We start from the raw sequence: 26200 nt of genomic DNA, 5'->3' as shown, positions 1-26200 counted from the left end.
GAACAGTCTCTAAAATGGTTCAATCAGAAGTATGTTTATTATCCTTAAATTATAAAGCTTTGATCATCTAGCACTCAAGCAGCATTTTTTAATTGTCTGGAAATGTAGTATTTGTGTTCCTGTCAGATCTACACCCATTAGATTGTAAGTTCCTGCATATTACACATGTTCATAAACACTTTCGGAATGAATGAAAGAGTGAGTGAGTGAATGAATGAACAAAACGATACAGTTAAATTGAACTATATAGTTAAGCTGACTGCATTAAGAAAAACATTATGCAAAACCAACGTTAGCAAAGTTCCAATTATCCATGCTAATTGAAAGAAACCGGGGCACTAATGATGCACAACAACGGAGAATATGGAAACTATTTCTCTTTAGCTCTGGAGCGTTTTTTTTATACTTACATTGAAACGCCACTTTATCTGGTGTTATAGTAACGTACAAAGAATGAAAGTGCCCCAAAGACCTAATGAAAAGAAAAGCTAAAAATCTTGCCAGATTCCCTTTGTCACAACCATGCTTTGCTCACCCACCATCGCCACTGACCCTTACTGGGGATGAGCAAAGCCCATCACAGACTCTCAACATAATACAGAAGAAGAGCTGAAGGCCGGGTGCGGTGGCTCACGCCTATAATCCCAGCACTTTGGGAGGCCAAGGCAGGTGGATCACCTGAAGTCAGGAGTTCAAGACCAGCCTGGCCAACATGGTGAAACCTCGTCTCTACTAAAAATACAAAAATTAGCCACGCATGGTGGCGCACACCTGTAATCCCAGCTACTTGGGAGGCTGAGGCAGGAGAATCGTTTGAACCCAGGAGGCAGAGGTTGCAGTGAAAAGAAATCGAGCCACTGCACTCCAGCCTGGGCAACAGTATGAGACTCCTTCTTGGGAAAAGAAGAAGAAGAAGAAGAAGAAGAAGAAGAAGAAGAAGAAGAAGAAGAAGGAAGAAGAAGGAGGAAGAAGAAAGAAGGAAGAAGAAAGAAGGAAGAAGAAAGAAGGAAGAAGAAAGAAGGAAGAAGAAAGAAGGAAGAAGAAAGAAGGAAGAAGAAAGAAGGAAGAAGAAAGAAGGAAGAAGAAAGAAGGAAGAAGGAAGAAGGAAGAAGGAAGAAGGAAGAAGGAAGAAGGAAGAAGGAAGAAGGAAGAAGGAAGAAGGAAGAAGGAAGAAGGAAGAAGGAAGAAGGAAGAAGGAAGAAGGAAGAAGGAAGAAGGAAGAAGGAAGAAGGAAGAAGAAGAAAGAAGAAGAAAGAAGAAGAAGAAGAAGAAGAAGAAGAAGAAGAAGAAGAAGAGCTGAAGATAAGTTGCTTTTATTCTCTAGGCTTAGCGTTGTTCAGGCTCACACCTTCCATGAGTTAAGATAGGGAAGGTGATTAGACATGTTGGTTTCAAAGGCTCTCCTTTTCACATTTTGCAGATACTAGAGACAAAAAACCAATAAGAGTAAACAAAAAGGTCATAGTGTCCATTTGCCATACTGAGGAAGCTGATATTAAAAAGAAGTTGAAAGCAAGGTTGACCCAGAAAGGTCAGAATGAGGCTAATTTGCCTTTAGATAATCAGCAAGCATCAACTTTCATCCCCCACAATCGTTCGTTCATTCAACAGCTAGTTCTTGACTTTATAGTGCGGTAGCTCAGGGCATGGGCTTCAGAGTCAGAAGTCCAGGGTCTGTAACTCAATTCCGGGACTCTTAGCAACTATGATTCTGTTTCCTCAAAAAAAAAAAAAAAAAAAAATGTATATATATGTGAAGATTAAATGAGATGATCCACACAAATCATGAAGAATAGTGGCAGCATATGATAAGTATCCAATACTGGCGACTCTAACTTGCTAACTCTATATTGTGCTACACAGTAGACTAGATAGATGTGGAATTCATGCTCATATACCTTCTGTCTTGACAAAGTGCTATGGCTTTTTTTTTTTTTTTTTTTTGTGAGATGGAGTCTCACTCTGTTGCCCAGTCAGGAATACAGTGGCACAATCTTGGCTCACTGCAACCTCCACCTCCCAGATTCAAGTGATTCTCCTGCCTTAGCCTCCCAAGTAGCTGGGATTACATATGTGCACCACCACACCTGCTAATTTTTTGTATTTTCAGTAGAGACAGGGTTTCATCATGTGGCCAGGCTGGTCTTGAACTCCTGACCTCAAGTGATCTTCCCACCTCGGCCTCCCAAAGTGCTGGGATTACAGACCTAAGCCACCGTGCCTGGACTGCTATGACTTTTTTTTTAAAGATGTCAGCTTATATTAAAGGGTCTTAGATAACTTCCCAAGCCTATCAATCACATCTTTAGGGTTCTTAAGTAAATTCCTCCTTTGTGTTTTCTCTTTCCTCTTCTGTGTCATACTCACTGAATCACTATTAATTTTCATTATGAAAGCTTTTAAATACATACATTGGAGTTCTATGATTTAGCAATAATTACCATGTTTCTACCAAGTTATTATATTTGCTAATATAGAGTATTTTAGAAAACGCTTTTACTGGATTTTCACAACTACCTGGTGAGGTAGACAGAGCTAGTATTAATTATCCCAATTAGACAGGTGAAAGAGTTCTGTCCCAAAGGGAATAAATAACTTGGTTGGGTTCACCAGCATATGAGTACCAGTCTCAGGACTCAAACCAAGGTGTCAGTAGTCAGTGCTATTGCCATTGAAGGTTATTTTTATTATTACCAACATTAATCTTAGTTTTGTCTCATTAGAAGAGCCAAGCATTTTAAGCGATGTGACAGCTGAACTAGATGTGCATACGTGTTGTAGGTCACATAGCTCTTTATCAGGAAATCAGATGATGTCTGCAAATTACTCCAATTTGCTCCACAAAGCTTTTGATCTGAAACTGTAGATGTTAGTGGTTATGTAATACAGAGCAGGGGCTCTGAACCAGGCTGTCGCTGGTTCTTAAGAATGATTTAGGCCGGGCGCGGTGGCTCACGCCTGTAATCCCAGCACTTTGGAAGGCCGAGGCGGGCGGATCACAAGGTCAGGAGATCGAGACCACGGTGAAACCCCGTCTCTACTAAAAATACAAAAAATTAGCCGGGCGCGGTTGTGGGCGCCTGTAGTCCCAGCTACTCGGGAGGCTGAGGCAGGAGAATGGCGTGAACCCGGGAGGCGGAGCTTGCAGTGAGCCGAGATCGCGCCACTGCACTCCAGCCTGGGCGACAGAGCGAGACTCCGTCTCAAAAAAAAAAAAAAAAAAAAAAAAGAATGATTTAAACAGTACCTCTCAGAGAAATTCAGAGCATTGTATGGACTTGAACTCTTATATGCCACCTAGAAAGCAGATGAATAGATATTGCTCTCAATCTATAGAACAGGGGACAGAGGCAAGGGAAAGCACCAGGTGAAGGTGAGCTATAACAGGACACCAACCTTCTCAGCCTAGCTTTGCACTTCACTCTAATGTGAGCCCACCTGAGCAATCTGAACATTCACCCCCTATACTCACCAGCAATGTGTGTTCTCCTGTAAGCATGCACCTGGTCAACCGCTAGGTCCATGAGAATTTGCCTCAACTACTTATTGAGGATGTCCTATCTGCCTGCACCTCTCAACTTCTAATTCTATTCCAATGCTCCTTGCATTGTTATGTTTCCTCCTGACAACCCAACAGATTTCTTTAAGGAAACTAGAAATAGAAATAGCTATGGAGCACAAAGCTACCCAACAGAATTGCTTGGATGCAATGGCTTTAAATTCAGAAATCTTGCCTCCGAACCATTCAAAGAGAAGCATAGTGTACTTGGAGCCAGAAAGCTTAGATTGGTGTACCAGTTATTGTGCTTACAGTATCCAGAAAAGTTAAATAAATAGCTTAATTGAGCTTTTGTTCATCTGTATAAAGTGGGAAGTATCCCCATGTACTTCAGAGGATTGATCAGAATTTCCAGGATAATAATAACAATATTAATATGAACAGTTAATACTTACTGAATGCTTTCTCTATCATTACCAGTTGTTGTTTATTAGGATGGCCAAATTAACTGAAACTTAAGCATACACAAATCTGCCAATACAGAGTACAGACTCATTTATTCTCAAAGATGTTAATTAATCCTCCCAATAAATGCCATGAGAAAGATGCCATTGTTATCTCCACTGTACAGTTGAGGAAACTGAGGCACAGAGAAGATAAATAACTTACCCAAAAATCCTACAGTTAGCAAGCAGTGGAGCCACATATGCCTGACATCAGAGCCTATGCCCCTAAATATGGCACTTTGCTGCGCTACATGTAATCTTTAAAATAACACATAAATATAAAATAAATTAAAACATACCATTGCTATATGCCATGAACCTTTTGTGATATTCAAGCTCTTTTAAATTATATGGCTTGTAAAAGGAGAAAACAAGGAAATTACCTAAGCCAATAATAAAATGCAGGATTTCCTAACCTCTGTTTTCATGTGCCTCTGTAGTAAATTCTTCCCAGGCCTTATGTAATGCCAGGCAAGATTCCAGACCTGCTGGGGCTAGATTTTCATTGCATTGACATCTCTCTTTCCTCCAAGAAGAATGAGATGGTGCAAAATAAATAAATAGCAATCAGAGACATGGGAAATTTCCCTTCTCGAGGAGCTGTCCAAAGTCAACACTGGGTGATTTCACTTCTTCTACCCAGGGCACTCCTGCGGTCTCACGGGAATCATTAAACCTTTTGAGGCCTCAGTTTCCTTGGTTAAAATGTATATCTACATAATCCCTAAAGGGCTGGCCAAGCTCCCACCATGAGATAAGAATTTCAGGCCAACCTAACTCTATAATGGATGGCCACAGGAGAGAACCTGCTAGTTGTCTGTGATGCCAAGGACTGCACATACTAACAGCACCTGGGCAAAAGCCATTGGGTGAGGAGCTGCATTTTTTTTTTTCTTTGAGACAGAGTCTCCCTACGTCACCCAGGCTGGAGTGCAGTGGTGTGATCTTGGCTCACTGCAACCTCCACCTCCCAGGTTCAAGCCATTCTCCTGCCTCAGCCTCCCGAGTAGCTGGGATTATAGGCAACTGCCCCACGTCCAGCTAATTTTTGTATTTTTAGTAGAGACAGGGTTTCAAGTTAGCCAGGCTGGTCTCGAACCCCTGACCTAAAGTGATCCGCCCACCTCGGCCTCCCAAAGTGCTGGGATTACAGGCGTGAGCCACTGGGCCTGACCTAATTTTTGTATTTTTAGTAGGGATCCGGTTTTGCCATGTTGGCCAGGCTGGTCTCAAACTTCTGAACTCATGTGATCCACCTGCCTTGGCCTCCTAAAGTGCTGGGATTATAGGCGTGAGCCACCGCACCTGGCCAGGAGCTGCATTTTTATGCCATTATAACTTTTCTAGTTATTTTTTTCTTTTTTGCCACCAGACAGGAGTCAAAATTAAAGTCATCTCTGTTTTTTAAAGAAGTAATTCCAAAAAGACCCCAATCAAACCTAACTCCTTAGAATTCTGTTTTCCTGAAATCCTAGGCATGACTGTCCTTAAACCAGAACGATTGTTGCTACTCACCATGACTGGGCCATGCAGGGTCTTCACTGTCATGTTGCACTGGTTGCTTGCTTTGTGCAGGAAGCTCTTTCTGTGAATGTATCTTCCTGTGTATGCCTGTGTTCTATCAATGAGAGTACCTGTTAGTTATATAGCAATCATTGCCCCGTTTTGATTGACCTGCTTACTGTCTTTAAGTTGTGGTTGACCCAGAGTTACTGACGAATGCAGGGGTTTTTTTTTTTATTCCATTTCCCGAAGGGGAACAAAAGGGGACCCTAAAGAAAGGGATGACAGGAAAAGGACCAAATTTTTCTTTCCTTCTACCCTACTTCCACCCCCAGTGCCCACAAATCAGAGCAACATTTTTAATTTACTACGGAGATGAACCAAGTTAAAAATTGTTGTCAAATCTTTTTTGTTCTCCCACAAATTGCCAACACCCTTGTCACGGACCATATGTTCTACTTTCTAGTCATGCAATATGAATCGTGATTTAAATGGGAGAAAACTCATCCTTAGAGGAGCCTTGGTACTAAACTATCTTTACCTCCATTTTATGAACGGGAAAACAAAACTAAAGAAATGAAATGACATCAGTGAAAGATTCAGAAATGATATACCCTAGTAGTTTTGTTATCTCCCTGAACTAATTATTTTTTAACCCCATGGTTAGACTCCTACTGGTGCTTAATAAATAATCATTATTCATTGTGTTGAAAAAACAAACTGTTTTCCTCTGCTCTCACACCACTACCAGCAATGCAAAAGACTTCCATGACCATATATGTGGGGATTTATCTCCATCAACCAGCAAGCAATCAATTCTGCATCCAACGCCAGCTAAGCATCTTCTAATCCAATTCAATTCTGACGTTATCTCCAGGTAGGCAGAGTCAGATCCCAGGGGTGCCCACAAAACTGCTCCCACTTTAAGCACCAGTCACAGGTCCAAAGCTCTGGGACTTCTGACCGACTGGCCTCAAGTTGAGGTTCCACAAACCCCTTGAGTTTGATTAGGTTTGATTAATTTGTTAGAACAGCTCACAAAACTTAGGGAACACTACTTTATATTTACCAGTATATTCCAAAGGATATTTTTAAGGATACAAGTCAACAGCCAGATGAAAAGGTACATAGAGCAAGGTTTGAAAGGGTCACAAGCACGGAAGTGTTCCTTCCCATGGAGCTGGGGTGCACTACCCTCCCAGCACAGGGATGAGCTACTGTTCACCTTTCTTAGAGCCTCCACAAGTTCAACGGTCCAAAGGCTGTTTGTATCCCATCCTCTTGGGCCTTTTATAGAATCTTCATTGGGCAGACATGATTACAACATGGAAAACTGTAAACAAATGTGATTGGATAAAAAGGGTATAACCTGATATTAATAGGTTGAATGAGGAAACCCAGCCAGGCCTGTCTGTTCAGATTCTTGTTGGCCTCTCTGAACAGCATTCCTTCCTCCTGGGTAGAGGGGAAGACCCTTCCTGAATTGAGGGTCTTATGGCCTATGATTAGACAACGTAAGTCAAAGAATTTCTTTATGACCAGGCCCAAGACAAAAGGTGTGGGAGTGATGTTAGATGAGAGGATATTTTCCGTTTCTATTGTCTTGGGGAGAAAAGGTGGGCAGAAGTTCAGAGAGGGAGATTCTTTTTTCTGAGACCTATTTCTTAGGCCTAAAGTGCTCCAACATTACAATAAAAGACTGTCTTTTTCACCTTTATTGCTCTGAAGCTGTCTGAAGCTGCTTCAGTAACCAAAGACAAAAAAGCTAAATACCCCAACAAAAGATATGCTTATCATTTTTATCACTTGGGATATAATGAGGGCTGTGGGAGTTATGAACCAGAAGCCATGGACAAATATATACATATATATAATATCACATTTATACAACACATAAATGCCCATTACCTTGGCTATCTCTGAGAATGATTTTTTTTTTAACCAAAATGAATTAGCAAGCAGAAGCCTTTAAATGCAAGATTGGCGGCCCTGGCGCTGCAGCTGGGGCAGCAGAGCCAGGACGCAGGAACTGACAGACTCAGAGATAGGCGGACTGACCATGGCTGATCAGCCGAAGCCCATCAGCCCGCTCAAGAACCTGCTGGCCAGCGGCTTTGGTGGCATGTGCCTGCTGTTCATGGGGCACCCTCTGGACACCGTCAAGGTCCGACTGCAGACACAGCTACCGAGTTTGCCTAGACAGCCTCCCATGTACTCTGGGACCTTGGACTGTCTCCCGAAGACTCTTAGAAGGGGCATCACGGGGCTATATCAGTGAATGGCTGCTCCTATCATTGGTGTCACCCCCATGTTTGCTGTGTACTTCTTTGGGTTTGGTTAAAGGAAGAAACTATGACAGAAACACCCAGAGGATGTGCTCAGCTATCCCCAGCTGTTTGCAGCTGGTATGTTATCTGGTACATTCACCACAGGCATCGTGACCCCTGGAGCACCCATCAAGTGCTGGTTACAGTTTCAGGCTTCTTCAGGGGAAACCAAGTACATTGGAACCTTGGACTGTGCAAAGAAGCTGTACCAGGAGTTTGGGATCCGAGGCATCTACAAAGGGACCGTGCTTACCCTTATGTGAGATGTTCCAGCTAGTGGAATGTAATTCATAACATATAAATGGCTAAAAAATATCTTCACTCCTGAAGGAAAGAGGGTCCGTGAGCTCAGTGCGCCTTGAATCCTGGTGGCTGGGGGCATTGCCAGGAAGGGATCTTCAACTGGGCTGTGGCAATCCCCCGAGATGTGCTCAAGTCTCACTTCCAGACTGTACCTCCTGGGAAATATCCTAATGGTTTTGGAGATGTGCTGAGGGAGCTCATCTGGGATGAAGGAATCACATCCTTATCTAAAGGGTCTGATGCAGTGATGACCCAAGCCTTCCCAGCCAATGTGGCCTGTTTCCTTGGCCTTGAAGTTGCCATGAAGTTTCTGAATTAGGCCACCCCCAACTTGTGAGGCTGAAGGCTGCTCAAGACTTCTGGATGCTGGAACTGTCGCTGAGAAGGAAGAGTAGTGGGTAGAACTAAGCAGACTTGGAGAGTGAGGGGAGGGTGACGGTGGGATTAGAGCTCTGTGCATGGACTTGGTGAGACTATTGCCTTAATGACATCCTCTACCTTGTATAACTTGGTGTGTCATTTTGAAACTTGAATTCATTCTTGTCAATGTAAGGGACTTCAAGAGGATTTGGAGATCTAGTAGTTTCTAGACCAGATACAACCTGTGGCAAGAATGCTGCCTACCAGTTGACGGTGGGCCCTACCTCACCCAAAGTGTTTCTCATTAAAGAGGTAATCTCAGCTTCTCACTGGAGGCACTTTGGATGTTTTCAACCAGCTGACCAGGGGCTGAGATCGCCTTCAATCCCTAGCCAGGAACACCCACTTGATTTCCAAAGTACCACCTAATCCTGGGCTGCACATGGGAATTTGGACTTAAGCCCCACATCTGTGTCCAGGTGGACTGGGCTTATATGCCTAGGGAGAGATAACCTATTAGCTGTTGGATTTTGCCTTTTGTTTTTGTTTTTTGTTTTTTTTACATATGCAAGTAATCAAAAGTAAAACTACAGTAGAGCAGCCTAATTTCCCAAGAGTAGGTGAAAAACTTTCCCTCCTACACAGTGAGGACAGTCCCAGCCTGCTGGGATAAGGGTGAAGGAAGGCTCTTTTTGCACACTCTTTTCTCATGAGAGCGCCATATTTTAACAAGAAACAATAAATGTTGTTTCTAATTTTTGAAGAAAAAATGCTTTAAATGCTCTGACATGAAATTTAAATGACCTGCAAAAAGTTAATTTGTCTCAGATCAGTTCAGGTTGTCAAACATTTGTTAAACACATTCTTTATGTCAGGCATTGTGCCCTAGAGATACACAAACATTCCCCAAAAAACAGTAACTTATCTTTTTTTACATCCATTAAGATCGGGTAAAATTACACATAATCTTTTCACAAGGCAGGACACATTCTAGCAGGGCAAAGTTATTTTCCTCCAGCGTAACATGTTTGAACAACTCTTCGCCTGAAGAAAATGAAGAGTTGTTCTTAGGTTCATTGGAAGGCCCTCCAAAACTGATCAGAATTCTGTGATCACAGGCCTTCCATCCACCCTGCTCCCCTCCATGCCTGTGCATCCCTCTGCACCTCTCTCTGGAACAACCAGAAGTGTAACTTCTACAAAAAGATTTCTTCAAATCACCCTTTCAGGCATTGTTCCTTTCTTCAACCTCTTGTGCCAATACTTGGTGTATCCTGCCCTCACATACATGTTTTAGGATAGTTCCCTGGGGTCTTCATATATCTGGGTAACTTTACCCTGCCCCCCAATAATCTCTACCAGCCTCCTTCTCCAAATATACATCCTTAAATATACAATCTAGATTAAACTGTGTTCTATGCAAAGATAGACTCAAGTCCCCTAGCCAACTCCTTCTAACCAGACTGAACCGCCTAAGCCCAACTTATGGAGAATTTTCAAGGCCTCCCCGGGAGTGACCTTCCATGTGCACAGTGAAGCTAGCTCCATGAAATCAAGAGCCATGTTTTCATCTTTGCTTGTATCCCTTATGCTCCCAAAGCAACATGTGCAATAGACCTTTAAATGTGTACTAAATTGAGTGGATTGAGTCACTCATCTTCTTCAGTGATCTCTTTTCCATTCAGAGCCATACCTCAATGCATAGAATATGCCAGCTCTCTTGAAATAAAGAATGAATAAATCAGTTGGAACCAAGAGTGCCTAATTCAATACAAGAGGATTTGCTAGATTGCAGGGGAGAACAAAATGGTTCTTTACATAAGCAGGAGGCAACACTGACCTTTGCTAAATTTGGTCACAGTTTTCCCCTTTGGGGTAAAAACAACTGTCTTGTCAGGATGCCAAACTAGTAACTGGCTATCACTGAGTTCAAACTGAATCAACAGATTCAGATCCTTATCTCATCAAACATTCATTGAGCACTTCCTATAACACAAATCGTGTGCTAATACCAGGGACACGATAACGAACATATGATGGGCACAGCTGACAATGGTGGAACCCTTCACTGACTGGCTCTGTACCACTCATGATCTAAGCTGTCACCAGATTTAAGAGTTTCAAAAGTGCATTGGAGCCATTATTCAACACACTGACAGCTAGACTACTACAGTCAACTCCAAGAGCCCACAAAAAAAGACACCAGAAGACTCTGTTGCCTTAGCCATAAGTTACACACAGCCTCAAATGTAGTAACATATTATAGTTTGTCAAACATCCAAATCAGCAAGATGTTTTCATGCCCTTATGTGTGCTTGGAGCCATGATACATTTTGTTGGAGCTACTATCACAGGTAATAGACTATACTATTAAAGTCTCTGCCTTAATGGGCTTAAAATAGTCATGGAAAAAAGTGAACATGCACATATAACCAATCAGATAATAACATGAGATAGCTGGGAATAATGATAATATAAATGTACACATTTGGTTTTACAAATCCAACTTTTAAAAGGTTTTATTCTCATTTTAAAAAGGTGTATCTAGCCAAGTGTGGTGGCTCACGCCTATAATCCCAACACTTTGGGAGGCCAAGGTGGGCAGATCACTTGAGGCCAGGTGTAGTGGTACACACCTATAGTCCCAGCTACTTGGAGGCTCGGTTCAGAGGATCACTTGAGCCCAGCTACTCGGGAGGTTGAGGCTGCAGTGAGAAGAGATTGTGCCACTGCACTCCAGCCTGGGTTACAGAGTGAGACTCTCTCTCAAAAAGAAAAAAGAAAAAAAAGTGCATCTAATCAAGATATGCTACTGCAACATGACAGTATGTCTGCAGTTACAGAAATTCATGCCTTGAAGTAAAGTGCTGTCATAACAAAAAGCATGAAAAAAAGTGGTCAGGTAGCACATCATAATGGCAATAAAATTGCAGGCTGGATAAATGATAATCCATGCTCTACAATGACAAAACATTTAGTTAAACCATTGCCTGCAATAACTTGAGAGGCAGATCTTGTACCTAATAAACTTGAAGCTCTAGAAAAAGAGATTAGAAAATAGAATGTTAGTTGCATGTGTTTGGATATTATTGTCTGCATTTGGCAAGGTAACACATGAAAGAGATGAGTTCAGGAAAGAGTTGGCAGGTTGATAAACAAAAATGAAAGGAAATGAAGAGAGTCCTGAAATTCAGAACCCTAATTAGCCAGGCGTGGCAGTGGGTACCTGTAACCCCAGCTACTATGGAGGCTGAAGCAGGAGAATCGCTTTGGCCTGGAGACAAAGGTTGCAGTGAGCCGAGATCACAGCACTGCATTCTAGCCTAGGCGACACAGCAAGACCCTGTCTCAAAAAAAAAAGAAAAGAAAAGAAAAGAAAGAAAGAAATTCAGAGCCCTGTAAGGCTGCAAAAAAATTTAAAAATAAAAATAACTATTTCTATCCCTCAAGAGTAAAAGATAAGATTGAAAAAGCCTTTGAAAGAGAAATGCACAATAAAACCTTTCAACCAAGTAAATTACCGAAGGGCAAGAATTAGAATGAAGCATCTGGAAAAAAATTTTAATTGGATACAAGGACTCAATTAAAAGTGTTATAGTTCTAGTAATCTGCCATCAAATCAAAAGAGAGTTATAGGAATAAAGAAACAAAGAAATAGAAATGTTCTAGGAATTATGCCTCAAAAAGAATTGACTCAGATTAAAAGTTCACTAAGTTTTTGAGAGAGTTCTAGAAATTAATCAGGAACCAATCCTCAGTCCCCCAACCATCAAGGAACAAGAACTAAAGCTCTAAGAAAGGTATATTCACCAACACCATGTCAGATGTGACCAAAGAGGTTACAAGGAGAAAAAAGACATTTTTTTAAACCTTCCAAGAAGTGGAGCCAGGGACCACAGAGTAAAAGGGAAGTGAGCCTCTCCCAAAAAGCAGAAAACTACAGACTCCACAAACTCTACATCATCCTTGGGTTTTTTGTTTTTTGTTTTTTTTTTTTTCCTTTTAATGCAAAAGATTTTCAGTTTCGGACTTTTTTGAACCTACTCATTCAATGTTTCCTATTTGTTTGAGTCAAATATTCAAAACCATTATGCACTTTCTAGAATCTCCACAAAATCACAATTCATAGAAACTAACCCTTCTTTTTAAAGATAATGATTAGGTATGAGTATCGTGGCTGACACCCGTAATCCTAGCACTTTGGAAGGCCAAGGTAGGTAGATAGCTTGACCTCAGGAGTTGGAGACCAGCCTGGGCAACATGGTGAGACTTCGTTTCTACAAAAAAATACAAAAATTAGCCAGGCATGGTGGTACACACCTGTAGTCCCAACTACTCATGAGGTTGAGATGAGGGGATCACTTTAGCTAGATCAAGGCTCTAGTGAGCCGTGATCATGCCACTGCACTCCAGCCTGGGCAAAAGAGCAAGATCCTATCTCAAAAAAAAAAAAAGAAACGTAATGATTATTTGTCAGATGAAAACACTGTACTAGGGTCTTCATATGCCAATATTTGTGAGAGTAGAAATTACTTGGGGCTTAGGTAAACAAAAGATTTAAAAAAAAAAAAACAGAAGTCCTCCTTTCCCTTCTGTCTCTGTAGGTTTCTCTCATTCGTTCTCTCTCTCTCTTTCTCAAAGCATGCAATTTCTGATCTTCTGATGAAAAAAGAGCTGGGAGAGACGGCAGTGAGAGAAGGGGATCAGAGGCAAAAGTTGAGAAAAGAAAAGAAAATTAAGGAGAAAAAAAGACTTAGGAAAGGAGTTTCCCCAGAGTGCTGTGTGAGGATCCTGGGCAGAATACAGTTTAAGTGGCTGGACAAAGTTCCAGATCGCATGAGGGACCTCTCAATTCTGAATCTATTCTGTGGACCTGTGAAGGCTTTTGCATTCAAGTTTTATCTACTTATTAGCAGAAACATCATTTATTAAACACTCACTCTGTACCACTCTCTGTGCTGGATAAGAGGAAGAAAAAAGTGCTACCAAAAAAAAAAAAAATTGCCATAACAGTTTTCTCCTTCCAAGAGAGCTGCAAATTTTATGTCAGACCAGATGGCACTTTTGTCTTGAAGAGAACTTACCTTTTTGGAAGTGCAAAGACAGAGCCTATTCCAGGGTAAAGACAGGGAAATTTCTACGTATAAAAAATAATATGGTCAGGCACGGTGGCTCATGTCTATCATCCCAGCACTTTGGGAAGCTGAGGCGAGAGAATCACTTGAGGCCAGGAGTTCAAGACCAGCCTGGGCAACACAGGGAGGCCTCCGTCTCTACACAAAATTTAAAAAAAAAAAAAAAAAATGCTGGGTATTGCCAGGCGTGGTGGCTTACGGCTGTAATCCCAGCACTTTGGGAGGCTGAGGCGGGCGGATCACGAGGTCAGGAGATGGAGACCATCCTGGCTAACACGGTGAAATCCCATCTCTACTAAAAATACAAAAAATTAGCCAGGCGTGGTGGTGGGCGGTAGTCCCAGCTACTCAGGAGTCTGAGGCTGGAGAATGGCGTGAACCCGGGAGGCGAAGCTTGCAGTGAGCCAAGATCGTGCCACTGCACTCCAGGCTGGGCGACAGAGCGAAACTCCGTCTCAAAAAAAAAAAAAAAAAAAAAAAAATGCTGGGCATGGTGGCATGCTCCTGTAGTCCCAGCTACTTGAGGGGCTGACGTCGGAGAATCGCTTCAGCCTAGGCAATCAGGGCTTCAGTGAGCCATGATCCTGCCACTGCTCTCCAGTCTGGGTGACAGAGCAAGATCTTGTCTTCAAAATAATTATAATAATAGGAATTTTAGTTAACCCTAGAGAGAAATGAGGAGAGCTGCCACCCAGAAACTCCTAGTAGCTGAGATGACCAGGGAACTAAGAGTCATGAGCCTTATATTGAAATTGTTTCAATGTGTATGTTGTGCTTTAATTCTTTAATTAATCCTTTAAGTCTCTTTCATTATTTCCATGTCTAAGGTAAACCTCTTTATATACAAAACAGGTTTATGACATCTACATGTGTGTATATATATAGAGAGAGAGGACAACAGCTTCAGGAGGGGAGGCAGCACATATGGATAGAGCAAGATTTGGAATGAGAAAGTTGACTCTTTCTTACCCCTCAATCCTGCAATCTAGGAGAATCTTACTGCTCAAAGTTTGGTCCTGGGAACAGCAGCATCTAGCTTGTTAGCACCTGGGGGCTTGTTAAAATTGGAGATTTTCCTGCCCCAATCCCACACCTACTCAATCAGGCTGCATTTTCACAAGATGCCTAAATGATTCATATCACATGAAAGTCTCGGATGCACCTCGTTAGGGAACATTAGGGAAGGTGCTGAACTTCCCATAAAATTGTAGCGAGGTTCACGGAACACATTACATTTTCTGAAACAGAAATTAAGACTCAAGTATCCTTGAAAGGCTATTGAGATTAAAAACAAAACAAAACAAAATAAAAAAACAGAAGTCTTAAATCTCAGAGCTTCACTCCCTCGTAGCTAAGAACCATACGTATCTTCCTACTTTGGAAGGTTCTTTGGCAAGCGTGAGGATGAAGAGAATAATGGGAAACTGAGGCTGTTCTTTGTCGGCGGCAGCCTCCATGGGCGTGGCCTGTCCTTGCAACCTCAGGCTGGCAGCAACCCCAGGGTTCCGTGCAGACTTCTCTTACTCAGCAGGCAAGCTGATTTCCTGCGTTGAGGTGGATGGAATTAATCAACACGCTGCCAGAACACAATGCCTGGGGAAAGCCCAGCTGAGCATCTGTCAAATGCTGTCACATTTTCCTGGCTTCCTCCCACCAAAATTTCTCCTCAGCTTGATGAGCCTGGGATCAGCAACTTTTGCTCCTGTCCTTTCCCCCCAGTCATCATACTAACAACCAACAGAGTTTTGGGATGATGGGTGGGGATGACAAGCTTAGGCCCGCAAAGATGACCATTCTTGCCCAGGATTAAATTTCCAAGCTTTTAGGCATAGGCCCAAATCTCATCCCTGCCCCCCAACCTCTTTTTTTTTTTTTTTTTTTTTTTTTGAGACAGAGTCTCGCTCTGGGAGACTCGATCTGGGCTCACTGCAAGCTCCGCCTCCCGGGTTCACACCATTCTCCTGCCTCAGCCTCCCGAGTAGCTGGGACTACAGGCGCCCGCCACCTCGCCCGGCTAGTTTTTTGTATTCTTTTGAGTAGAGACGGGGTTTCACCGTGTTAGCCAGGATGGTCTTGATCTCCTGACCTCGTGATCCGCCCGTCTCGGCCTCCCAAAGTGCTGGGATTACAGGCTTGAGCCACCGCGCCCGGCCCCAACCTCATTTATTAAAGCAAATTCCTTTCCCAAACCCTCCACATGCGACACACTCAATTTTCTGCTTTTGCTCCACAAAATAGTTTGAATTTCTGAGTCTTCACCCTCTCCAGGCTAGTGTCTTGTTCCTGGAAAAACCATTTCAGTTCTGCTCACCTGGGTTCCACCCAACCTCAACATCCACGTCCTCAGACTCAAAATCCACTCGTCTTTCCTTCTTCCAAACTCTCATCATACTTTCATGACATTTCATTTAGCAATTAACTAGAGACGATGAGAGACAACTTTTTTAACAGTCTACTTGAATGGCTATTTGTATGTGCTTTGGCTTTTTAAATTTTAAAGTATTTACTCCTCATCTGCTCTCTGGATTTAAACTTGCTGAAGGAGACAACTGTGACTTCTTTCTGTCTTTTGGCCTTCCCACCACTCTCACACCCCTAGCAAATTATTCTACCCATAGCTGTAGATATTTATTCACTTGATTTAATTTGATGTCAAGACTAGCTTATTTCTTCTTCTACCTAATTTCTTGCTACCTTCAATTTCTAATATATCAGTACTCACCACAAAGTTGTCAACAAAATTATTAAAGTGGGAATGTTCTAGAGAAGAGAAAACTTACAGCACATATTTTCAAAACTTTAGAAATTTTTCAAAAGGGAAAGAGATTAGACTGTCTCTAGAACACCAAAGCTTAATGAACATCTGGCAGTGACGTTCCAGAGTGGAGTTATGCATGGAGGGGCTGTTTGGATTGGACTACCTCCAAGGTCCCTTCCAACTTTGTGATCCTATGGAAATTCAACAAAAAATCGTATTTCATTTAAAGATACAATTTCAGTCTTGGAAGTAGGAGTATGTGTGTGTGCACACACACGCGCATGGATGCACACACATATATGGGGTGGGGTAATATATCTTCTGCCCTCTTTAGTTTTCTCCTTCTGTGGAAAACAATCACATAACTCCAAATGCTAAAAATTCCAAGTGTCATAACTGTATGTTTCCCAAGAAGATCCAGATTGAGAAGAGAATAAGAGGCAGCAGAGATCCAGTGAGAGCATTGAAACAACCACACTTCTGAGAAATGTGTTACTTTCACTCCTGCACGGATCTGACTCAGAATGACGATTCTCAGCTTCCCCTAATTTCAGTTGAAATGCTGTAGAAGGACACGATGAAATGGGTTTCCTGTGAGGGACAGTTCTTCATCTGTGCAGAGGTAAGGGCTTGAAGGATGTATGAGGGGCAAAGGAGAAAAAAATGAAGATGGGGAGGTACCTGGAAAGGAAAAGTGGAACCTGCCTGCTCTTCCCCGTCTGCCCTCAGGGCTCCAGAGCAGAGGGTGGGAGCTCCTAAGTTAGCAGGGCTCATTCCACTGCTCTCTCTAATGCTTTAGGCCCTGAGTGGGACTGGGGGCAGGGTAGTGTCAAAGGAAGGTGGATGAGAAAGGACACCAAGGAAAAAATAAAGACTGAAAAGGTTCTTGGCTATGCAGAGCCCAGCCCTTGTTTAAGCTAGAGAGAAGGCTTCTTGTAGATTGCACATTTATGTCAATAATGCAGATTTTGCGTTAAACAACTCAGGAGAATACCACCACTAGCAACTCTGTTATCCTGTGACATCTCTGATACCTTATAGGTCATTTCTAGACCTGGAAACCCATTAGTTTAACCATTAAGTCAGGCAAGACATCTCCTTATCTTTGATATCTGCAGCTATCATAGATTTCAGGAGCCACACAGGTCTTCTCAAACAATCTGGTGCAACCCGCTCAGCTGATGATGGGGGCTCAATGGCTTTCCTACAGATAGCCAGTGGTGAAGAAGCTTGGCCTGGACCCAGGCCTCTTGACTCCCTCTAGACTGTCTACAAATCAAAGGATCCCTCTCTCCAGCTCTTTTAGGGCCATTTTTCCCTGGTCTAACACTATCAGCTCTTTAACAATGTGCTGACAAAGGAGGGAAATAATTATAATAGGAATAGCCCTGAGCTCTGAATCCTGTCAGATCAGCGAGGCATTAGATTCTCATGGGAGTGGGAATCCTATTGTGAACTGCGCGTGCAAGGGATCTAGGCTGTGCGCTCCTTATGAGAATCTAATGCCTGATGATCTGAGGTGGAATGGTTTCACCCCAAAACCATCTGCTCTCCGGCCCCACATTCACCCTCAGACTGGGAAAAAATGTCTTCCATGAAATCAGTCCCCGGTACTAAAAAAGGTGGGGGGTGGTCAGAGGACCAAATTTATAAAGCAAGCAGCACCTTCTCAGTGATACCTATGACTTGGGGTCAAGATACCTGAGCAATTCTGTTCTCTAAAAATGAGAAATGAAATTAGTCTTTGGGCTTTTTATTCTGAACCCTTTTTAGCCTTTACATATTATCTTTGTATGAGGAAGTTTTTTTGTTTTGTTTGTTTTTTGAGATGGAGTTTCACTCTTGTTGCCCAGGCTGGAGTGCAATGGCACAATCTCAGCTCACTGCAACCTCTGCCTCCCGGGTTCAAGCGATTCTCCTGACTCAGCCCCCAAAGTAGCTGGGATGACAGGCAGGTGCCACCACACCCAGCTAATTTGTTTTGTATTTAGTAGAGATAGGGTTTCACCATGTTGTTCTGGCTGGTCTCAAACACCTGACCTCAGGTGATCCACCTGCCTTGGCCTCCCAAAGTGCTGGGATTACAGGTATGAGCCACCGCACCCCGCCTGTATTCCACCCTAATGGAAACAGGATCAGACCAGGTGATTTCAATAATAGCTTTTTCCTTTTTTTTTTTTTGGAGACAAAATCTCGCTCTGTTGCCCAGGCTGGAGTGCAGTGGCACGATATCAACTCACTGCAACCTCTGCCTCCTGAGTTCAAGCAATCCTCCAGCCTCAGCCTCCCAAGAAGCTGGGACTATAGGCACGTGCCACCACACTGGGTTATTTTTTGTATTTTTAGTAGAGACAGGGTTCACCATGTTGCCCAGGCTGGTCACAAACTCCTGAGCTCAGGCAATCCACCCACCTCAGCCTTTCAAAGGGCTGGGATTATAGGCGTGAGCCACCGTGCCCAGCCAATGATAGTTCTTAAGATGCAATATTCCATCAACTTTTCACCTCAGGTTCTCAAAGCTTATACAGTGGTGAAAGTTGCCTTTTCTGCACTTTCTCTGTTAATAATAGGAAGAATTTTTAAACCATTTCCATAACTCTGAATTGCAGATGTTACTGAAATTATTGTCATGAGAAGTCTATGTGCGAGACCTTAAAAATAAACTTCAAATCTCAACCAGACTACATGTGGCAATTTTTAAAAGGTGGGGATGGGATTGAGGATTATACCCAGTGTCAGCAAAGACATAGGACAATAAAAGCATCCTCATACATGTGTGTGGGATATAAATCATCAAGTTAGTGAGCTATACCTAAAACTTTAGGCCGGGCGCGGTGGCTCAAGCCTGTAATCCCAGCACTTTGGGAGGCCGAGACGGGCGGATCACGAGGTCAGGAGATCAAGACCATCCTGGCTAACACGGTGAAACCCCGTCTCTACTAAAAAATACAAAAAACTAGCCAGGCGAGGTGGCGGGCGCCTGTAGTCCCAGCTACTCGGGAGGCTGAGGCAGAATGGTGTGAACCCGGGCGGCGGAGCTTGCAGTGAGCTGAGATCGGGCCACTGCACTCCAGCTTGGGCGACAGAGCGAGACTCCGTCTCAAAAAAAAAAAAAAAAAAAAACTTTAATAATGTTCCTATTTTTGGTCCAGCAATTATACTTCTAGGAAATTATCCTAAGTAAAATAAGCATGTGCACCAAAATTTGGCAACATGGTTTTTCATCACAGCATTATTTATAATCTGAAAAACTGATAACAAATATCCAACTACAGGTATCTGAAAAAACATACCAGATACGTTTTCTGTGGATTTTAAATATCTTTTATTTATTTCTTATGGTTACTTTCTAGTGTTTCACCAATGAAAAGATCCTAGTTTTGTAATAGGAAAAAATATTTGAGCTGTTCTTCATTTAAGAATGTTAACAGGCTCCAGTAGGGCAGTTTCCTGGTAACTAGAGTGCCTACACTAGCACAAGCTTTGTGAGACAATATGAAATAGCAAACACCAGTCATTACCAAATAGGCCCCTTTGCCCTCAGGGCAAACCCCTGAGATGGCTCGGAGAACATCACTAGCTATAGATAGTCTTCCACTTCATCTCTGAATGCCGGTACCCACACACCTTGTCACACTAGAATTCTGTCATCTAATCCACGAGATTCACTCATAGATGTAGCTCTCTCTGACCACCTCCAGCTCCCCAGAGCACTCCCAGCCCTTTGAAGTGAGTACACAGTATGCTGATTAGAATATAGTAGTTGGCCGGGCACGGTGGCTCACGCCTGTAATCCCAACACTTTGGGAGGCCGAGGTGGGTGGATCACCTGAGGTTTAGAGTTCACGACCAGCCCGACCAACATAGAGAAACCCCATCTCTATTAAAAATACAAAATTAGCCGGGCATGGTGGCGCATGCCTGTACTCCCAGCCAGTCGGTATGCTGAGGCAGGAGAATCACTTGAACCCGGGAGGCAGAGGTTGTGATGAGCCTAGATCATGCCATTGCACTCCAGCCTGGGCAACAAGAGCGAAACTCCATCTCAAAAAAACAAAACAAAACAACATAGTAGTTAAGAATCAAGAGTGCCAGTAGGATCTCCACCACATTCTAGCTCTGAAACCCTGGGCAAAGTATCTAATCTTTCTAGGCCTATTTCCTCTATAAAATTGAGATAATAAAATCCATGTCACAGGTGGTAGAAACATTTATTATAATTTATATGGTGCCTAGTATATAGCAGTAGGCCATCGTTTCTCATCTGTCCCAGTCACTGAGTACACAGTTGTGCCTGGGAGCCAAAGTTTGGTTGGGAGTTTAGAACCTATATACATCATCCCTATGTTAAACTCCAATTTTCTCAGCTTTTTATTCTCCATTAGGGTTAAATGTGACCTGTGAACATTTGCCTTCTCCTGCAATCAAAGCTTCAAACATCTGACTTCAAATTCAGTTTCAAAAACATTTTTTGTCCCTAAATTCCTAAACCATTGTTAATCTCAAGTGCCTAATCTGAAGCTTGCTTATACAACTGGATATATTATGAAGTGTCACTCTTAAAACTGGTTTTAAGATTCACCAAAAACGAGTTATAGTAGTTATATTAGGGTAGTAATTTTTGTTCTCTAGCTTCCTGAATATTCCATGTCATATTCGTAGTAATTTTTTTTTTAAATAGTTCAGGTGCAGTGACTCATGCCTGTAATGCCAGCACTTTGGGAGGCTGAGGTCGGAGGATTGTTTGAGGCCAGGAATTCCAGACCAGCCTGGGCAACATAGAGACCCCATCTCTACAAAAGATTTAAAAGTTAGCCAGGCATGGTAGTCCCAGCTGCCTGGGAGGCTGAGGTGGAAAGACTGCTTAAGCCCAGGAGTTTGAGGCTGCAGTGAGCCGTGTTTGCACCACTGCACTCCAGCCTGGACAACAGAGCAAGACTGTCTCAAAAAAGACAGAAAAAAAAACCACACACTTTCATTTTTAGAGATTTTTATCAGGTTTTATTGTGGTTCCTATTCAGGACTACATGCACTGAAATTACTAGAAAAGCAGCACACATATGCAATATTACAGGAGCTGACCTTTCTATTTCAAGGTTAAATAGTGGTACTTCAAGCTAGGAAGGTTTAGCTTGCTACAAAAAGTACCTGCTGGGAGAACTATTATCAGAATGGTAAATCTCAGCAGAGGCTAATATACTCCTACAGGCTGTGGGAAAATACTTAGAGCTTAATAGTAAAAATATTCACGAAAAGACTGAAGAGAATGAGCTAGGATTACACACTGGTTAATAATGGACCAGCCAGAATCCAACACGCATCACTAAGGCGCCAGGTCTGAAAAAGAAAGTAAACCAGGTTTTTTCAGGAATTTAAAATGGAGTTAAAATTAATTTTGTTCTAAAGTGTTTCTAGGATGGCCAGGTGTGGCGGCTCACACCTGTAATCCCAGCAATTTGGGAGGCCAAGGTGAGCACATCACCTGAGGTCAGGAGCTCAGGACCAGCCTGGCCAACCTGGTGAAACCCCATCTCTACTAAAAATACAAAAAATAGACAGACATGGTGGCAGGTGCCTGTAATCCCAGTTCCTTGGGAGGCTGAGGTGGGAGAATCACTTGAACCCAGGAGGCAGAGTTTGCAGTAAGCCACGATCAGGCCACTACACTCCAGCCTGGGCAACAAAGTGAGACTTCACGTCAAAAAAAAAAAAAAAAAGCCGGGCGCGGTGGCTCAAGCCTGTAATCCCAGCACTTTGGGAGGCTGAGACGGGTGGATCACAAGGTCAGGAGATCAAGACCATCCTGGCTAACACGGTGAAACCCCGTCTCTACTAAAAAATACAAAAAACTAGCCGGGCGAGGTGGCGGGCGCCTGTAGTCCCAGCTACTCGGGAGACTGAGGCAGGAGAATGGCGTGAACCCGGGAGGCGGAGCTTGCAGTGAGCTGAGATCCGGCCACTGCACTCCAGCCTGGGTGACAGAGCGAGACCCCCTCTCAAAAAAAAAAAAAAAAAAAAAAAAAATGTTTCTAGAAATTCAATAAAATCTCTTGAAATAATAGGCAACATCCTGGGACACTACCCACAAAGAAGTAATAAGGAAGCATAGAAATCACTGTCCCTAAAAAGCATATTTAACATGGTGACCGACAACCCATTCTGACCTGCCTCTCCAAGCAGTCCAACCCAGGTTTTATCAAGTGGTGCCAGTGCTAACACGTCTTGTGGGTGGAACTGACACTGAATGTAAAGAAAATCATGGCCAGGCGTGGTGGCTTATGCCTATAATCCCCACACTTTGGGAGGCTGAGGTGGGAAGCTCACTTGAGCCCAGGAGTTCGAGACCAGCCTGAGCAACATAGAGAAACACCATCTCTACAAAAAATGTAAAAATTACTCAGGCAGAGTGATGTGCACCTGTGGTCCCAGCCACTCAGGAGGCTCAAGAGGGAAGATCACTTGAGCCCAGGAGGTCAAGGCTGCAGTGAGCCATGTTTGCACCACTGCAATCCAGCTTGGGCTACAGAGCAAGACTCTATGGCAATTTCAAAGAGAAACAAAAGAAAATCACATGCGGCCGGGCGCGGTGGCTCAAGCCTGTAATCCCAGCACTTTGGGAGGCCGAGACGGGCGGATCACGAGGTCAGGAGATCGAGACCATCCTGGCTAACACGGTGAAACCCCGTCTCTACTAAGAAATACAAAAAATAGCCGGGCAAGGTGGCAGCGCCTGTAGTCCCAGCTACTCGGGAGGCTGAGGCCGGAGAATGGCGTGAACCCGGGAGGCGGAGCTTGCAGTGAGCCGAGATCCGGCCACTGCACTCCAGCCTGGGCTACAGAGCGAGACTCCGTCTCAAAAAAAAAAAAAAAAAAGAAAATCACATGCATTACCAGAAGGGACCTCAGAAATCACGTAGTTCCACCAACTCCTTTTCCAGATATGGAAACTATGCACTTTCCTCTAAGTGGCCAGCCTAGCTTGGCATGTTAACTCTGGTACCTAGTGTCAGAAAAGGAACTCAGATGCACATGCCTTTGCTTGCCAGTGCAGGGCTCATGCCACCCTGCCAACCTTTTGGCTCTCAGGTGAGATTTCCTATGCAACCAGAGTTTAATGCTCCCCCATCCTCACTTACAGCAGACGTGGTGTTACCTGGCTCTTGAGGAGGGAGGAAGGGAAAGGATGGCAAGGAAGGGAAAGAGCTTGCACAGAGTTGTTGTTAGGGCTGAGCACCTGAGGCAGCCAGCACACAGGTGATTCTTGCGCTTGCCATATTCCACTGACCAAACCCTCGAGGCAGAGTTCACTTCACAAGCTCAGAATCATTAGGACAACTGATGTAGTCTGAAATCTCCTCAGGAGACATGAGAAAGAGAGGGCTGGCAGATTCACTGGTTTCTGTGAGCCTTTCTCATTATCCCCCTCGATGTTTTCATACCACCCTGCCCTGTTGTGAGGTAACACTGCCCTCAGGAGAAAGCTGAAAATGCATTGCCGAGCTAGCGCCCAGAGGGTCCTCTCTGGGGGAAGTGCTTGCCTCAAAGCCACACTGACCAGAATGTGGGAACCATCAGAGTGGAAAGGCAGGGAAGGGATGAGAGTTCAGGAATGCAGCCAGGGTGAAATCATCATAATTGGTTTTGATTAAAGGATCATGTTTCATAAACATTTGTCAAAATGAATCACTTTGTTTTAATGGGCCCTGGAACTTGCAGTAATCAAACCACTGCCATGAAGTAGTAATACACCAGGCGGGAACCTGCCATCTGCTTTCCCAGTTATGTCTCACAAGCATCCTACAAGGCAAGAATCATCCCCATTTTACAGCTGAAATAAAGAGCAGCACAAAACTTACCTGAAGTTGTTTGGTAAATTGCAGAGAAGAGATTCAATCTCAGCAATCCTTACCAAACTGTCCTTTTTGAAAACCATCCTTTCATGTTGCCACTTCATTTATCCAGGGGAGTTAAGGAATAAGGTGCCATTTTTCAAGATACAACTTACTTCTCTAAGCCCCCCCAAATTATTTTAACTACAGTATTTCAGACGACAAACCTAAATGTAAACAGACTTCTCTTTTGGAATCAGGCACGTAATTTAGTGATTTTCTCTGGTGAATCTGGGTCACCACTGCAATCTCTGCAGGGTGGCAACAGTGATACCCTCGGGGGTGACTGGCCTCAAGACATGTCAGCCCACCTGAGCAGCCTCTTTCTGGTTCCCACAGTAGGTCCTGCAGTGGACCACCTGTCAACAAGCAAGAACCTACCCTGGAAAAGCTTACTAGCTCTTTTCTGTTATTGTAAGTTGGGAACTACACACGCAAGTGTCTTAAAACTCAATGGAAAGGTTGAGTCATGCTATTTTAATACAATTAATATCTATTGTGGCTGCTATATAGTCTTCCACTTACTATTCTTTTGACTAGTTTGAAGAGTGATGAAATGGTCAGCAAAGTACACCTGATATTACAGCTATTATCACAATGGTAGATGCACATATCCCCCCACCCTGTGCCTCAGTTTCCTCAGGGGTGAAGGACAGACTAAGAGTCCTATTGACAGAATGTTTGCCTTTCTAGAACAAATCACTTGAGAAGATCCCTAAAAACTCCTAGAGTTGTTCTTCATAGCTGTACCCCATCAGTAGCACCTGACATCCTCACGGTCCTCCCTGGATTCCTGTATCTCTGTGTCTGCCCTTATTTGGTATATAATCATACTTAATTTTTTTAATAGAGACAGGGTCTTGCCATGTTGCCCAGGCTGGCCTTAAACTCCTGAACTCAAGCAATTCGCCTGCCTTGGCCTCCCAAAGTGCTGAGATTACAGGCATGAGCCACCATGCCCTGCTGTATACTTTATATTTTTAAATTTTCACCAACATATTGACATATCCCCAGCTTAGAGGCCTCAGAGCAGAAAGCACCACTTTTGCACCCACTGCTGAACGTAGCACAACTTCTGACTCATTGTCAATGCTCAATGAATGGCAAATTCCTCCTTCTGGTACCACTGCACTGTCCTTTGAAACTGGGTTCTCTAGACCACTTCCAATAGGACTTGGATCTCGCATCTGTGAGGGGGGGGAAAAAATCACAAATAAAACAGAATTCCCCAACAATTTTGTACTGCTTTTAAGAAAAAAATCCCTTTGTCTTAACGAACCAAAGAATATCTCCTGCTTTGTGGTAAAAGATGACTCTCGGCAAAAACAGAGAAGAAAGTACCTCAGCAATCTTACAGCCAAAAACTAGCACAACTTCAGAGCCACATCTGCCACCAGAAAGCAGCTTCCAGTCCATGTGACCCAAGCCCCCCATAAAGTCACATGATCCTTTTTTTAAGTAACTTGAAAAATTCTTCAAAAGCTATTCAAACCGTACAACAGTAGAAGTCCCACCCTGGCCCCATCACAAGCTTATGTGCATACAGGCTAACCAACCCCAAAGAGTGGACACCCAGGTAGTTTCAAAAGCATCCTATAGGCTGGGCACAGTGGCTCATGCCTATAATCTCACAGTTTAGGAGGCCAAGATGCGAGAATCATGTGAGTCCAGGAGTTCAAGGCCAGCCTGGGCAACAGAGAGACCTCATTTCTACTAAAATAAAAAACAAAAACTTAGCTGGGCATGATGGCATGTGTCTGTGGTCCCAGCTACTCAGGAGACTGAGGCAGGAGGATCACTTGAGCCCAGGAGGTCGAGGCTGTCGTGAGCTGATTGTACCACTGCACTCTAGTCTGGGAACAAAGCGAGACCCTGTTTCAAAAAAAAAGAGGATCCTCTAACAAGATCTCATTATGAGCA

At 43.4% G+C, this 26200-nt stretch overlaps 1 protein-coding gene and 1 pseudogene across 3 annotated transcripts in view; one reads left to right on the top strand and one right to left on the bottom strand.

The window, feature by feature from the left end:
- IL17F (interleukin 17F) overlaps positions 1-26133 on the bottom strand; it is a 28995-nt gene extending 2862 nt beyond the window's left edge. Inside the window, exons 1-3 of one of the 3 annotated variants that reach the window (XM_074037836.1) lie at positions 25344-25468; positions 6734-6841; positions 5521-5623 (exon numbers count right to left, since the gene is read on the bottom strand). In XM_074037836.1, the coding sequence (XP_073893937.1) occupies positions 5521-5553 (33 nt within the window). In that variant the 5' untranslated portion in view covers positions 5554-5623; positions 6734-6841; positions 25344-25468. Of the gene's footprint in view, positions 1-5520; positions 5624-6733; positions 8376-25343 lie in introns of those variants that run through there. The other 2 variants (XM_065543926.2, XM_005552757.5) reach the window with 2 other exon arrangements.
- Positions 7568-8475, top strand: LOC123572953 (mitochondrial carnitine/acylcarnitine carrier protein pseudogene; annotated as a pseudogene).
- Positions 26134-26200: the final 67 nt, after the last annotated feature.

Source organism: Macaca fascicularis, chromosome 4 (genome assembly GCF_037993035.2).
Source record: "Macaca fascicularis isolate 582-1 chromosome 4, T2T-MFA8v1.1".
Classification (NCBI taxonomy): Eukaryota; Metazoa; Chordata; class Mammalia; order Primates; family Cercopithecidae; genus Macaca; species Macaca fascicularis.
The sequence above is the reverse complement of the archived record's forward strand: the minus strand, read 5'-3'. Positions and strand labels throughout refer to the sequence as shown.